Genomic DNA, 17,251 nt, shown 5'->3' with positions numbered 1-17,251 from the left:
GGTATTTCTTCTACAATATCTTTTGTCACTTTCGGAAACTTGTGTCACGTTCATTTCCCAGGAGGAGAAAACACCCAGATTCTTAGCATTGAGCTTGCTATAACGGCATGTCAGAGGATTTCCCCCTCTCCTTTGATCAGTTACAGAGAACAATACTAAAACAATCTGCTACTGGTAACCTGTATGATCTTTACACAGCTCCCGGCAGAAAACCAAACATTTGTATTGTGTTTAATGTTCCTGAAAGCAGTGTATCAATAGTGAGCAATTGTATTATCTTTTTCCGCTACTTCAGTATATAAACTTGCAATAAATATCCAATGGTTCTTGTTCTATGTTCAAATGTCCAACTGGGTGTTACCAGTTTGTCAATGTTATCTATGTATCTCCTATCTATCTATCTATCTATCTATCTATCTATATCCATCTCATATCATACCTATTTATCTATTATTATTCTAAATATCTATCTATCTATCTATCTATCTATCCATCATCTATCTCTAGCCATCTCATATCATACCTATTATCTATCTCATTCTGCTATCATATATCTATCTATCCATCTATATATAGAAAAGAAAAACCAAAAAGAGGCAGCGCCTCGTGTGTAGAACCTTACAAACAATAATACAGAAATATACTGGTTGTGCTTACCATGCGGGGTTGTGACAAGTCACAACACCTATGTTTCGCCTTACTGGAAATATTCCCGTCCAGTTTGCGGGGGATGGGTCTGCATCTGTTGCCTTGGTCTATGCCCTTTTTTTCCCGTCGCTCACGGTCAAAGGGATAAAGCAGGTTTAGTTGAGAGAAGAAAATCAGACCAAATTTCAAAACGGCGCTGATGCAGAAGAAGGACTACGTGTTGAGATGTTACCATAAAGGTAATCTTTTATTCAAGAGGTCTACGCATTTCAGGGGCGGACTGCCCCCTTCATCAGGACAATAAAACTTTTTCAGAAAAAAGTTTTATTGTCCTGATGAAGGGGGCAGTCCGCCCCTGAAACGCGTAGACCTCTTGAATAAAAGATTACCTTTATGGTAACATCTCAACACGTAGTCCTTCTTCTGCATCAGCGCCGTTTTGAAATTTGGTCTGATTTTCTTCTCTCAACTTATCCATCTATATAGCCATCATATCTATTGTCTATATCTGTATAATGTTCTTGAAAGCAGTGTATCAATAGTGAGCAATTGTATTCTCTCTTTTTTTGCTACTGCAATATGTAAACTTGCAATAAATATCCAATGGTTTTTGCCACATGCTCAAACTAATTTATTATATCTATCTATCTATCTATCTAAGAATAAATAAATCAGGGAGTACCGCTGTAAATCAAGCAAATGCTGGAGCGCCAGTGGCTGAAGGGCGATCCCTAAAGGCCCAAAAATGCAAAAAATAAAGAAACTCTGCAGCACTTCCGTGAATGTGCGTTTATTCACCCGGTATCATGCCATGTTTCAGTCCTCTCAGTGGGACTATTCTCAAGCAGTGATTACCTGCTATCTATCTATCTACTGTATCTATCTATCTATCTATCTATCTACTGTATCTATCTATCTATCTCCATCTCATATCATACCTATTATCTTCTATTATTCTAAGTATCTATCTATCTATGTCTATCCATGTAATATCATCACTTACCCGTCTTTGGACTTTTTATGGTAGGTACCAACTACTGCATACGCGACACAAACCCGTCTCTTTTGGAGTTACACTGACACAATTGTCTAGACATCACAAATTGGCCCTTGTCAAAGTTTCTCAGATTTTTTCTCCTGCTTCCAACACATGAAATTCAACTTCTTGCTTAGTATATGCCACTCCTTGACAGGTGCCATTGTAATGAGATAGCCAATGTATTCCCACACACACATGGGTGGGTATTCAATGTAAAACATGGTATAGTGGGCAGGTTGAGAAGAAAGGAAAGGTTCACCACCAGGCACTCTGGGACTTTGCTCTCCTGAAACAGCTCCTAAGTATAAGTGCCAAAAATGCACCATGAAAAACAGGGAATGGTATAAATTCCTTTATTATTATTTTTTACTTTTTAGGTCCTGGATAGCACTTTAGTCCTAAATTCCCTAATAGAGACAACCCCAAACTCCTGATTGTCTAACAGGTAGTCCTAATGTCCACAAATGACCAAAAGCCAGAAAACCATGGCCTATTTTTGCTTGATGCCCACAAAGTATTCCAGTCTTAGAATTACTTCTCTGAAGCATAAAGATCCAAATACAGATCTATCCATCAGCTTGTGAGCTGACTTTAAAGCTTTATATTAGAAATCCTAGCTTGTTTTTATTGAGGCTCTCATGTCTAGTTTTGGCTTCTTACAGTTATATTGCTGTAATGGGAGCAGTGATGTCACCAATTATAAAAGGACATTAGAGCTTTTTGCTTATGTAAGGCTTGGAAGCAAAATCACAATTCAGATTTCACAAGTACTAGATTTCTGATGATTTGTGTGAGGCTATCCTTATAAAATGCTGTCGTCTACAAGACATTTAATGCAGTGGTAATATCCCTGTATCAGACACAAAGGGAATTGTAAACTAAGATATTTCTGAATAGACAATTAGAGTATATGACTTAGATTACAGAAATTACTGATACAAATTACTTTAATTGAGTAATTTAGTTCTAGATTAATCTGTTACAATGGCGTTTCACTTGTTGCCATTGTGTGCACAAGTGCCGGCTTCTTGTGGGTTCATGTTGCCACTGCTCCATGCGTCCTGGTGTTGGTTTATTGTGCGTGTGAATTGTGCTTTGTATCTCTCATCACCTGCTAGGGTTAACTTTCCCTGGTTCTTTGTGTGTACCTGCTTGTCTTATGTGTTAATTTGCCGTGCTATATATTTTCAGTTATGTATCCTGCCCTGGTGGTTCTGTTTGGATTCTGTCTGCTTGTTCTGTGTGGGAACCTTTCTGTTGCCTGTTTGTGCAACAAGTTCTGTCTGCCCGGTATCTACAAGTTCTGTCTGCCTGGTTTCTACAAGTTCTGTCTGCCCGGTATCTACAAGTTCTGTCTGTCTGATTTCTACAAGTTCTGTCTGCCCGGTATCTACAAGTTCTGTCTGCCTGGTTTTCACAAGTTCTATCTGCATTGTTTCTATAAGTTCTGTCTACCTGATTTCTACAAGTTCTGTCTGCCTGGTTTCTGCAAGTTCTGTCTGCCTGGTTTCTGCAAGTTCTGTCTGCCTGGTTTCTGCAAGTTCTGTCTGCCTGGTTTCTGCAAGTTCTGTCTGCCTGGTTTCTGCAAGTTCTGTCTGCCTGGTTTCTGCAAGTTCTGTCTGCCTGGTTTCTACAAGTTCTGTATGCCTGGTTTCTACAAGTTCTGTATGCCTGGTTTCTACAAGTTCTGTCTGCCTGGTTTCTACAAGTTCTGTCTGCCTGGTTTCTACAAGTTCTGTCTGCCTGGTTTCTACAAGTTCTGTCTGCCTGGTTTCTACAAGTTCTGTCTGCCTGGTTTCTACAAGTTCTGTCTGCCTGGTTTCTACAAGTTCTGTCTGCCCGGTATCTACAAGTTCTGTCTGTCTGATTTCTACAAGTTCTGTCTGCCCGGTATCTACAAGTTCTGTCTGTCTGATTTCTACAAGTGCTGTCTGCCTGGTTTCTACAAGTTCTGTCTGCCTGGTTTTCACAAGTTCTATCTGCATTGTTTCTATAAGTTCTGTCTACCTGATTTCTACAAGTTCTGTCTACCTGATTTCTACAAGTTCTGTCTGTCTGGTTTCTACAAGTTCTGTCTGCCTGGTTTCTACAAGTTCTGTCTGCCTGGTTTCTACAAGTTCTGTCTGCCTGGTATCTACAATTTGTGTCTGCCTGGTTTCTACAAGTTCTGTATCTATTCAGATTTTGTCTGCTTGTTCTGTGTCTGAATTCTGACCTAAGTTCCTTTTGCCATTCCCTAGTGTCCTTTCCATGAATTTGCTTGCATCTCTGTGCCTGATCTTGTCTTGTTAAGTCCGTGGTTGCCTTGGTCATGCATCTACTCTGCCAGCCTATTCTCTGCTTGGTTCTGTCTTTGTGCTTTGTCTGTGGCTCAGTGCCTTGCACTGCAGTCTTTGACTTCTGTGTGTGGGACACTGGGACTATTCCAAGAGGCAATGGCCTTGTGGCTCCCCTAAAATGAAGTCTAGATCCATGTATAGGGGTTAAAAGGTGAAAATGGCCACCTGGGATAATGTCCTCTGGACTAGCACAACGTCAAACTGGTTAGTTGGTACAGTGGCTCCACAACCATTGTCTGTGATATAAGCCATGTTCAAGAGTGTTGTTGAAAATATTTACACATAGAAACTTCTACTTAATGTGCTGTCTTTGCTAAATCTATACAATAACATATTGATTATGAAAGATTCAACAATGATAAATCAGTGCATAACCGCTGTCATTGTGACATATCAGATGTCTTGATTGGTAGGGGTTGAGGTACCAAGATCCCCACCAATCATTAGAACAAGGGGGCAGAAGCCCTCAGCTGACCACTATTCCCCTCTGACTTTGTTCAGCTCTCCTTGGGCAGAGTGGTGTGCAGAGTGATAGAGGCATTGCCTGGTAAAATCTGTAACTACATGTAGTTGGAGTGTTGCCATCCCAACGCCCCCAACAGATTAAAAATTCTGACATGATGCTATAACCATGTAACTAAGTTTAAAACTTAAATAAAAGAATTGTCTAATGAAAATCCATAATACAATACTGGGTCATGTGCTGCATGGGCGATACATAACTGCTGTGGCCAGTCATTGGCTGCAGCAGTCACGTGACCCAGCGTCAAACCAGATATGGATAGTGGAAGACCCAGGGCCTGCGGAGTCGATGAGGAGTGATGGAGCCAGAACCCAGCAGCAGGGATCAGGTAGATGTGTTTACCACCATAGGTCCGGCCATGCTGTGGTGTCTGTAGAAAATGTGCAGAAAGGAGGTGTAACAGGTTTACAGTCTTGTCAAAGAGGTGAAGAGGATAAATACAAATACCCTGGCCAAGGGAAAGTGGCTTGCTGGCTTCTAGGGCACAGGTCCTGCCAGACACCCCCGCCCCTCCCCAAGAAAAGCTCCTGTCAAATATATATATATTGGATAGCAGGGGCGTAGCTAGAACTGACTGAGCCCCACAGCAAATTTTTGTACAGGGCCCCTCCCCAACTTAATGGATGCACTCATACACGTACTCACCACATACATGGACTCACGCATACACGCACTCACGACATACATGGATGCACTCATACACGCACTCACCACATACATGGACGCACTCATACACGCACTCACCACATACATGAACGCTGTCACGGCTGAGGATGGGGAAAACCCTCAGCCGTGCGATGCCACGAGATGTAAGTGGCTGCTCGGCCAGGACCACAGAATTAGGAAGCAGGTCACCTCCTATCGCATCCCTAATCTGACCCTGACTCCTAGCTGCATGAGCCAACCTTGATGGTAGGAGGGCTCATGCTCAGGAACCTCGGATCCCTACTCACCCTCCGCCGATCCCTGAACTAGGAGCAGGGTAGACCACCTGTTCCTCCTGGATGCGGAGAAACAGGAGTCTAAACTGGCCGAGCTGCAAGGGGATATAAACATAAACAGACTATGGATATGGCAGGAGAGTGAAAGACTTCCACCCCTACCTGCCACAGACACACTGACTGGATCCCTGGACACAAGTGCTGAAGTCCACACACAGACATAAAAGGACACAGCACACATAAACACACAGGAAGCCAGAACCATAGCTGCAATAATAACAGACAGCACATAAACATAAACTTAACATCACATAACAACATTTGCTTATGACCACAAGGGTGGCCCTCACTGGCAGGTGGTATAAAAGTAGGAGGATGACTCCAGCAGACCATGGCTGAAGTACACCTCTGACTTCTGCTCTCAGCAGAGGCTATATAGGCCCAAGTAGCCACACCCACACAGACACACCCAGTGTTCACACACACAGAAGGGAATTAACCCTTCTCACACCAGGGAAGGGAAGACAACCACTTAAAGGAGAAAGTGCACACAAAACTAAACCCCTGTGCACACCAGACATACAAAAGACACACCTATCAAAGATAGGTTGCCAGGTGCAACCGCATGCACATTGCAGCAAGCTGCCAAGCACAAACATGTTGCCAGCGGCAACCACATGTGAGACAACAATCCAGCCGCTCTCAACTGCCTGCGGATCAGGAGTCACGACCATAACCATGGTCGTAACAGACGCACTCATACACGTACTCAGCACATACATGGATGCACTCATACATGCACTCACCACGTACATGGACGCACTCATACACGCAATCACTACATACATGGACACACTCATACACAGATTCACCACATACATGGACGCACCCATACACGCACTCACAACATACATGGACACACTCACAACATACATGGACGCACTCACATACGCACTCACAACATACATGGACGCACTCACATACACACTCACAACATACATGGACGCACTCATACACGCACTCACCACATACATGGATGCACTCATACACGTACTCAGCACATACATGGATGCACTCATACATGCACTCACCACGTACATGGACGCACCCATACACAGATTCACCACATACATGGACGCACCCATACACGCACTCACAACATACATGGACACACTCACAACATACATGGACACACTCACATACGCACTCACAACATACATGGACAGACTCACATACACACTCACCACATATATGGACATATATAGTATATATATATATATATATATATATATATATACACACACACACGTTACACACACATGAACATACAAATAGTTATACACCTATTTCTACACACAGACACTTACCTTTCCTGTGACAGCTGATGTCTGGTCCTCACAGGCAGCCTGGAGAAGTAGGTGCCATCACCCCTCTGACAGCAGTGGAGGGGTTAATCAGTAACCTACTATGGGGGGGTCAGAGAACAAGACACATGGGGGGGGGGCAGGCATTGTAGAGCTCTATGTGCTGGAGCAGCCAGCCTGCTCTACAGTAACTTCACACTGGTGGGTGGGGCTTGATCCCATAAAGTTCTGCTATTGGCTGGCAGCTGATGTCATAGTAAGCTGCCAGCCAATAGAAAACAGAAAGCAGTACTGGCAAGTGGTGTGCCAGTACTGCGGATCCCAGCCTGAGAGCGGCCATAGGAGGAGAAGTAAGGACCCTCAGTGGGAGGAGCTCCAGCGCTGCTGCTGTAAGTGGCATCTATTAGAAAGTGCAGCAGTTGTGAGTAGGGGCAGCCCTAGATCTAATGAAAACATTCAGTCCTGCTCTGGGGCCCCTTCTGAGCTTGGGGCACGAAGCAGTCGCTTCCCTGATAGCTATGCCACTGCTGGATAGATAGATAGATAGATAGATAGATAGATAGATAGATAGATATGTGATTGACAGGAGCTTTACTGGGGGAGGGGTCTGGCAGGAGATGTGCCCTAGATGCCAGCAAGCCACTTTCCCTTGACCAGGGTATTTAGAAATAGGGCTATGTATACTGTATATACTATATATCCTATGTTTGTATGTGTATATTACCACTTTCACATCAGCGCTATTGTTTTCTGTTCTTCTACTGCGTTACAGGAGCAGAAGAACAGAAATATCGGAAGTGCTGGATTCAGCACATAACTGACATGAACAGAACCTAACAGACCCCATTGACTACAGTGGGATCCGTCTGTTTTCCGTTCTGGAGAATATATTCTTAGCATAGAAAAAAATCAGGACTTTTCCCTCTGATATTTTTGACAATTTCTGTGACGGAGCCTCCAATGCAGATGTGAGCATACTCTATAGTATATATTATAGTTGTATCTATTGTATATATTATAGTATTACTGCCCCTCAGCAGCAGCTTGATTTGTGTACTGCCTGGCATATGGGGGTTAATTCGCCATGCGTCCATTTGTCAAGATCTTAACCCTTCTATCCAGAGAACCAAGCTGCACAACTTTGTTCTTCCCTTCCCTCAAATTCAAAGAATTTAGTTAACAGTGCAATAAAAATCTGTGTGCAGAATTACAGGGGGAGATAAAAGAGACCCCTTTTCTGCGTGTGCAGTTCTATCCATTTCATAGTACAGACAATGTATCTTTAAAAAAAAAAAAAAAGTCTGCATCTGCAAATCCCATTAGATGCAGATATAAGGTTACTGATGATTAATAGTAGCCCTGGTTTGCTTTGGTTGGAGGGATGCAATGTGTGTCGTTAACCCCTCCCTCCCCTCTCTCGTATTTCACTTCACAAACTTGTCACTCTCTCTCCCTGCATAGTATTTAAACAGTGGATCTGTCCCCCTTTGGATATAAGAGTACAACACAGTTTTTAGGCACAATACTCTACTGCCTGTCAGACTGGCCAGCACACGTGTACTGTGAAGATGCTTGCGTCTTGTGAATGAAGCTCTGGTCTCTGTAGATTTCTGCACTGGAAGCCAAGACATTTCCAATTGCCGAAGGAGAAACTTTTGAACTTCTTGGAGGAGCTGGACATTTATTAGTGGCCCGACGCTTTTACCCATGGATCCATCAGCAAGTAGCTGTATGCGAAGCAGCCACTCAGGTGCCCCTCTATGGGGCTGTATGCGAAATCCGCAAGGGGATCTGAATTCAGCCTCTCCCTTGCACCCTTACCAACAAGTCTCATTCTTTCATCAGAAGCCGGACTATGCGGCATACTCAGATTTCTCTGCGTCATGCCTAGCGACAGCACCCCACAGCTTCCCTCGAGAAGAGAGGTTGTATGCAGAACAGCATCACACGTTTCATCACTCAGATTGGCACTTTCCAGCTGCAGAAGCCCGGAGGCGACTGAACCCCGAACTGGGCTTGAGCTCAGGAGAAACAGAAAGCAGCAGTCCGAATTTGGTAGACGGCTCGGGGTGCATCAACGAAGAATATGGGGTGTCAAGTGAAGCATCTCAAGAGACAGAGAAAAAGACTTTAAAGAGGAAAAAAGACATCGCAGGTAAGAAGAAATGTAACATACGTGTATATATGTGACGCAAAATGTGGGGGGTGCAGGCCAGGAAAATCAGCGTTCATGTCTCACAAGCGTCACTCCTCTGGAGTCCCTATTTTCTTACTCAATTTGTCCCTCTTTGTTCCTTTAATGTCCACCTTTTTGACCTGGGAAGTACATTTCTGTATACAGTACCTGCTTTCTAAGGGGCTGTTCACGTCTTGTTTTTGCGGATACGTTTAGACATACAGTAAAAAAAAACGCAAGCAAACATATGCAATTTTGTGGTTCTCTATTTTTTTTTTTTTTTACGTATACGTTTGACGGATGTGCATACCTTTCAGTAGGTTTGTGTCCTTTTTTTGTTGAGACTTTTCTTTTTTTAAATAAAGTTTTGAAGATTCAAAGGCATCATCCGTTTAACGGATGGAAACGTCTTGCCTTACGCTTCCATCCGTCTCCCTCTCGCCTCAATGTGAAAACAAATGTATACGTTTCTATCTGTTTGTTTCACATGACAGAAAAGCGTGGTATGCTACGTTATTCTGTCCTGTAAAAAAAGAACGTACAGAAACATAAAGAACTGTAAAGTGCTGCGGAATATGTTGGCGCTATATAAAAAAATATATCTATTATTATTATTAAACTGTGACAAACGGAGTCAAAAGTAAGTCCTTTTGAACAGTTTGCCCAATTATAGTCTATGGGTACGTCAAGCCATACGTTTCTGTACGTTTTTTCTGTTTACAAACGCATCCGCTTAACGTAAAACAAAAGTGAGACGTGAACAGCCCCTAACTGCATATCACACACCAACTTGTATATTATTTCATGATTTCAGTACCGGGACCGTAAAAAAATTTGTGGACCATTTTGAGAGCTACAGACAACCATTTTATACATTATTAGACAAGTGACAAGACTGATACACTTGATGTACTATACTGTAAGACTGGGTAAGGCTTTGTTCACACCTCATTTTTGGCATATGTTTGGCGTACACGTCAAATCTATCAGTAGGCCTTTATTTACCTGACAGGTGCTAAATAATGTCCTTTGGGCCTCTGTCAGGCTGGTTTGTGTCGATTTCAGTTTTTATTTAACTGCATATGAAAACGTAGTCGTCTGCACTTCTATATGGTTTGTGATTTTTTTTTTTTTAACATGGAAGCCTGTGGCTGATGTATGACACCATCAAAACTGATGCAAAGAAAAGAAAATAATGGTTGCCCTCAGCCACCAATCAGATTAATCCTTTCATTTTCCAAAGAGGCTCTGAAAAATGAAAGGTCTTATCTAACTGGTTGCTATGGGCAACTAAGTCAGTTTTCCTTTGCACCAGGTATACATCAGGAGGTGTACATCAGGAAATCCTCCTGTGATGTGATGTGAACAGAGCCTAACCTGTTGAAGACTAGTCTAATTAATCCTCACCCTGTCAATGACACTTCACCGATGAAGATATTGCTCATCTAATACCCAATCAAGCCTTCTGGTGAAGGAGACTTGTATAATAGAGGTGTATCAGAGAACTGCCCGTAGAGCAATTCCTTCCTATACAAGAGGAGAGTCACCAAAATCATGGAAACATTGCAGAAATATAAGTAATACAAGAACATTCTACAAACACACACAATAACGTAGACCATGGTGGACACCAAGCTTTTTCCTGCTGAATATTCCAGCAGTATTATCCTAAGTGACGATTGTCCCACTGCCAGGAGGAACAGCAGAGTTCCTACTTGTGCATAACTGTATCATCTTATACCTGACCTTAAGCACTGATATGATCACGGCCAAATAAAGGTTGTGCTTCTATGTCGACCTGTTTAGAGGGTTTTAAACTTTCCTACATTTTATGGATACCTCCTATAATATCTGTTGTATTCTACATTATGTATGTCATGAAAAATGCTACCAAATCATTTGACAGCTTACCCCGTACATGTCATTTTATCACCTTTGGATGTGCTCAAAAATACTTTGCGACAAATTGTTTTGATTTTATTTGATCATTTTTGGCAAGAACTTCTCCAGAAGAGCTATTTCAGAATGTAAATCCTTGGTTCAAAAACCTGTCAAATGGCCATAGATTATAAATCAGGCCAAATCGGGCACATAAAATAAAATAATGCATATTAATAATTAAGTGTCTGGGAAGTATTTGATAACATGATCCTTAAGCAAATGTCTATGTCTGATGTCTTGACTATAATACTGGTGTATGACTATATAATACATGTGTCTAAGTGCCATTATACATATAAGTACTGTAAGGATGTATGATACTTCTGTCTTATTATATAACACATCTGCATCATTGTATAGTACTATTAGGAGTATCGAAGCATACAGTAAAAAAAAGTCACATTTGCAGGTTTCCATATTATTAGTAAAAGAAGGTGACATTTTTGATAAAACGTACTTTATAGGGGGTGAAATATATAACCCTGGAAAATCTATACCCTGAATAGCTTTATCTTAAATGTGCTCATATTGATATTCCAAACACAGATATAATATTGGTAAGACATCCATGAGTCTACATCCATAGTAAATTCTAGACCACCTTTGTAGGAGCTACATAAGTGTATCAATCAGAGGAGTAACCTGAAGCTCCAGAGGTCCATCATTTACTGTACTGGTCTTCTCATGTGGGACCTTTTGGATCCCCTAGGCAGGTTTAAGTGACTGCAACCTCTGAACCCTCTGTAGTTACACCCCTGGTGTTAAACTGGCCATACTCATTAGTTTAGCGTTGATTGAAAAGGCCAATTTTAACCAAAATGAGCGTTCGTCTGGTGAAATTTAGCAACAAACGATCATTTTAGCCAACCAATGACAGACCACTAGCATCTGAAAAGAAGTCGGCCATGTTTAATATTGTTGTCTGATAGTCGGACAAAGGTCTTTCGTTGTATATGTTTCTTTGAAAGAATATCCCAAGAAAGATCTTTCATCCATGACCCACTTTCATTGAATGTGTATGTAACGGCCAATATGAACTAAAATGAGTATGACTGTTTCTGCAAAATGATCGTTCACCAGATGTTTGTTCAACCGCTCTTCAACCATCAGCCAACTTCTATCTAATGTGTATGACCATTTCTGCAAAATGATCGTTCACCAGATGTTTGCTCAACCCCTGTACAACCATCAGCCAACTTCTATCTCATGTGGCCGCCTTTAGGTTATTAAGAGGACCTTATTATAAGATTTCCATTTAGAGACCACATCAATGTTAAAATGTGGCCTATGTACCAGCAGATACCCTTGTAACTACTACATAATGAAGTTTCTAATGTTCCAGCCCATTACACTATAGTATACACCAACGTCATAATTGCAATACATTCCTTCTTCATGATGAATCTAACTCTAGAATACATCCCTGGAATGATTATGTATGTGCCATTGTATATATAAGCATACATGGTGTCATCTGTGCAGAGGTTAATAGGAAATAAACCAACCCTTAAAAAAACATTTTCTCTTCACAGTCAATTACACTCATGTTGGCAAAAGCTGTTAAGCAAATCTGTGAAGTTATTAAATCACTAGCCTGGACACATGAAAGCTGACCCTGCGCCTACTGATACAGATGCTTCAGGAAGTCCTCACTTTCCATAACGGTGGATTCTGGGAAATGTTTTAGTAGCATTGTATGATGTGTCCCCAGGTAACACATATTCCATGTATGCTACCTCTGGGGAAGAATTAAAATCTCCAGTCTATGGCTCAAGATATCCAGTTTTAGTAACAGAAAACTGTTGCAGAACAACAACCCCCAACATCTTGGGAGGTATACTATATGTCCTCCATCGCTGGAGAGCCTCAAGTTGGAGACCACTACTATAAAAGGTTGAAGTTAGTCTCTAAGATATGCTACGTTAACATTTGGTCCCAAGAATTGATCTTGAGGAACACCATGCATTAGATTATATGAGGACTACTATTCAGACATCAGTTTTCTCTGCTGTGAAGTATAACTATACATTTACTGCATGGTTTACTTGCCCCAGTTCCATCTTTAGAATCGCAAGAAGAAGGTATAGGGAAAAACATTGCTAAAACATATTAATATTAGCATATGTTCCATAGGAGATCCACAACTACTGAGCTCCTGAACTACTCGCTGTAGACCAGTCTGTCATCTAACTCTATATTGCTGTACAGAGTCTGCAGCCCAGGGGTCAGCAGCCTCCGGCTCTCCAGCTGAAACTTCCAATCCCCGCATGCTCCATTTACTTCTGTGCATGCTGGGAGTTGTAGTTTTATAACAACTTGGTGTCGGAGTTTGCTGAGATCCTGCTGTATCCTATAGCCTGATTTGTATGCATCCAAGATCAATCCTAATAAATAGAACTGCTATTGTATGTAGGTAAATATATGTATTTATATAGTCATGGAGGTCTTCACAAGTGGTGGCATGCCAGATACAGACGCAATGATAGACCTATCTAGACACTTTTATTTCCATTAATGTCTCCTACAGTCACAAAGAAATAAAATGGATGATCACAGGGAACAATCAATAATGGATAGGCTTGGACTCCACAGCAACTTTTAGTCACATGACAGTCACCGATAAATATGACCATCATTAGCAGAACCTAAAAAAATATTAATACCAAATAATTCAGGGTCTGGCATCTCGTTAGGCTCTCCCTAGTGAATAAAAAGAACTGAGCCATGACCTATTCTAAAAAAGTATTCCTGCTAAAAATGAATGTATTGACCTGAGATCTAACATAATATTAGGAGTAATAATATGTGCTCAACAGAACCAACAAGGGTGGAACTTTATGTATTGCTTTAGCTTTACAGCAGCACATTGGCCCCTTTAGGCTACCTCGCTATGGCCAGATTATAGGAGTGAATTTAATGTCCATTATGGTCACTTTTTGTACTTTTCAAGATTTTTTCCTTTATTTATCCTTTCATCTGATCTATAACTATTATTACTTGGACTGATTTCCTGACTGATTTCCTTGCTGCCAAAAAGCCAGTAAAATCTGCAATATCCTCTGTTTTCCTGCTTGTCCACATATCATCTGGATAGCTATTACTTTAGGACTCCTTCCCCCAGCCCCCCCTCTGCCCTTGGTCCAATAAACGTCTTGCAGCAGAGAAAGTGACACGACATTGGTTTAACTCAGAGCAGACACAACTTTCTCTGGATTTGCTTTATTACTCTTGGTAAATCACAGATTACCATTAACAGGCTGGTGCGAGCTTTGAGTCACACATGTGTCTTAATGGGACTTAGTGACTAAAGCGTCATTAGTGGGGTCACTTATGTTTCCACTTCTCAGACGGAGAACATCAGGACTCAGTATGTAATATGCAGATGAATCTATCAAGAATATTCACAAATAAATAATTTGTGTCTCCACCCTCCATACCAGAGGAAGGACGTGTGATAGATGCCGGCATCCAAATACATTCTCTTTGAGGAAGATTTTAGGTGTTGCTGGAGTAAAAGGCCATTTTAGTTACTTTCAGCCTTCGTCACCCTAAACGAAAATACATTATATATCAAGCATCATTACTTTATTATTACTCTGTAGTTCTATTAAATGCTTCCTGCCTTCCCACCACATTTTACCACTTTTAATAGTTTATACACTTTCAAATTAATACTTTTACCTGTAATTTTACCTTTTTGAAATATTAAAATGGCTTTATTTTAGTTTCCTCATATGCCTAAAATTTGTTTGGTAGTAGAATGTGTTACCAAAGTATTAATTTAAAAAATCTTGCCTGTCTTACTGTCTGTTTACATATCTATCTATCTATCGAAAGCAAAAATGGATAAGAAGGCAGCACTCCGGTCTTCGGTAAAACAAAGGTGGATTTTTATTAAGCCCAATGCAACGTTCCAGCTCATCTCTATGGAGCCTTTGTCAAGCAGTGATAACAGTGCTCACAATCAGTGTATATATAGGGAGGTGAACCACACAAAGTACAAATCATAATCATTAATTGTTCAATTAATCATAAACATGATTTACACATATCAAAGTCATATAAAATCAAATCAGTGTATAATCCATGGTCATAAAATCCACTTTAGTGAATGAATTGAGTATAAAAACATAACTTCCAATACGTGATTGTAGATCTAAAAAGTTCATAATTGTGGGTCATCAACACTAATAATGAATAACAAAGTGCACCTGTGTTAATAAAGTGCATATGTGTATATATATTTAAAATTCATGAAGAGCTCACCCATAAGACCAACCACATGAGCGAGATGTGGCGTTCCATGAGGCTCTCTGCGCGTGCGCAGTCAGTAGCGCGAGAACATCGGTCACTCTCGCTCTTGCGTCAAGAGAGTGGTCTGGTGTCTCTGCCCATAGTAGTAATGGGACTCACTACCCATCGGCTGATCTGCTATCTATCTCTGTATCTCTGTGTGTCTGTCTATCTATCTATCTATCTATCTATCTATCGTTCTGTCTGTCTATCTATCTACCTACCTTATATCCATCTATCATCATTAGTGGTCAGCAATGTTGCCTTGCAGTGCCTTAAATCTGACCAAGAAGAACATCTGCATGAAGTTTGTATGTTCTCCCCGTGTTTCCAAGATTCAACTGCTTCACCGAAATTCGATTAGTTACAAATTACTTTGTCACAAATCGCATTCCATTGAATGTAGCTGGCGCAATGACCGGGAATAGCGATTGCGCCTTCCCCCTCCCTCCATCCCCCAGCATTGAACTCCTCAGATGCTGCGTTTATTGCTGATCGTGACATTTGTCCTTAAAATTGAGGCCTTCCGGGGGTTAATCTTTTTTTTTTTTTTTTAAATGCCGTACATACTCACCTTATCCATTTGCACATGGAGAGGCTGTCGTGGCCATCTCCTCAAACTTTTGCACGTATTTTTTAATCAAGATGGTATGTTTTTTGTTTTATTTTTTTTACCGCCATTTTGGGAAAAATAGATTAGTTACCATAAAGTGCAAGGAAATTTGGCTTTGTGGCAAATCAAATTTTTCCAGAAATTTGGATTAAAGTCAATTCATTTGATTTTGATTCGCTCAACACTAATATTAAATATTAACGAAATGTCTTAACAAAGAAAATAATTATACTATAATAAACATACTAAGGCGGGTTTAGAGGAGTCTATATTTCTGGGTGTCCTGCTACCCCAAAACTGGAGGCGTATTAACTAGTCAGATTTTACAGTAATACACAGAATGCTGTTCGCAGCACGACTCTGTCTACACATGAAATGTTTGGCTCAAACCTAAAATGCTTTGCATTGCTTCCTCTAATTTATATATAATATTTCCCTATTATCTGTGTTAGAATCTTTAGAATAATAAAGCATTTTTTTATAATCACATCACCTAGTTTTTGCCATCTTTCTTATACCAGTAATTATTATTATATACTTTTTTGTCACATTTTTATCCTTTTAAAGCACTGTGTAAATAAACTGTTGAGTTACATATTAATATGTTTTTTATGCATATTTTTATATTTTTCATCTATTTTGTCACTTTCAACGCATTGGTAACTCGTGTGTCCAAAAACATCGAGTGATCATGAACAGTGTGAAGTTATGTGATGCTAGATTTTTGAACAATTAGAGTGCATCGTGGGTCTGATCCACATTTCTTACTTTTAATACATTTTAACGTTACTTTTCGGTTTAAAACAAAGGCGGCGGTACGGCTGACCCCCAATGGGAGATCACATTTGCAGTACAGAAGATGGAGAATCACAGTTGTGATCCAGAAAAGCCAAAAGGTCCAGGGATTGTTTGGATAGTGAGGGAAGGACTCCAGGGGGACGGAGAACTGAGTCCATAGGTGGCAGATAGGAGGACGTGATAAACTGTTGTTTTCACAGCTTACAAGGTGCTGGAAAAACAGATTAGATGAAAGAAGGCAAGAGGATTCTCTGCTCACAGAGAGGTGTCTGAAGCCGCTTCTGAAATTTGTGATTTGCAACTAATTCCATACCAAATGGTTGTGTTGTCTTTGGGGCCTTTGTGGATATAATTGTAAGAAAAAATCCACTAACACTATGCACATAGACAGTAATAGGCACTGAATACGCATAACACATGGAATATTTGTCCTACGCATGTAGCAGAAATGAATTTGTCATTTAACTATTCGTTCACCTTGATAATGCCGTGAGATCTGCAGTAGGTTTACCTGTAGCTCTTTGTAAAAACATAGTAATATAATGATTAGCATCCGAAGTGGACTTCGATCCGTAT

At 40.8% G+C, this 17,251-nt stretch overlaps 1 protein-coding gene across 1 annotated transcript in view; it reads left to right on the top strand.

Moving 5' to 3' along the window:
• The first annotated feature begins 8,332 nt into the window (after positions 1-8,332).
• Positions 8,333-17,251, top strand: part of MEOX1 (mesenchyme homeobox 1) — a 42,652-nt gene continuing 33,733 nt past the window's right edge. The window contains exon 1 of the mRNA XM_040435969.1: positions 8,333-9,009. Within this exon, the coding sequence (XP_040291903.1) occupies positions 8,562-9,009 (448 nt within the window). The 5' untranslated portion in view covers positions 8,333-8,561. The remainder of the gene's footprint in view (positions 9,010-17,251) is intronic.

Source organism: Bufo bufo, chromosome 6 (genome assembly GCF_905171765.1).
Source record: "Bufo bufo chromosome 6, aBufBuf1.1, whole genome shotgun sequence".
NCBI lineage: Eukaryota > Metazoa > Chordata > Amphibia > Anura > Bufonidae > Bufo > Bufo bufo.
This window is presented reverse-complemented; position numbering and strand designations above follow the sequence as displayed.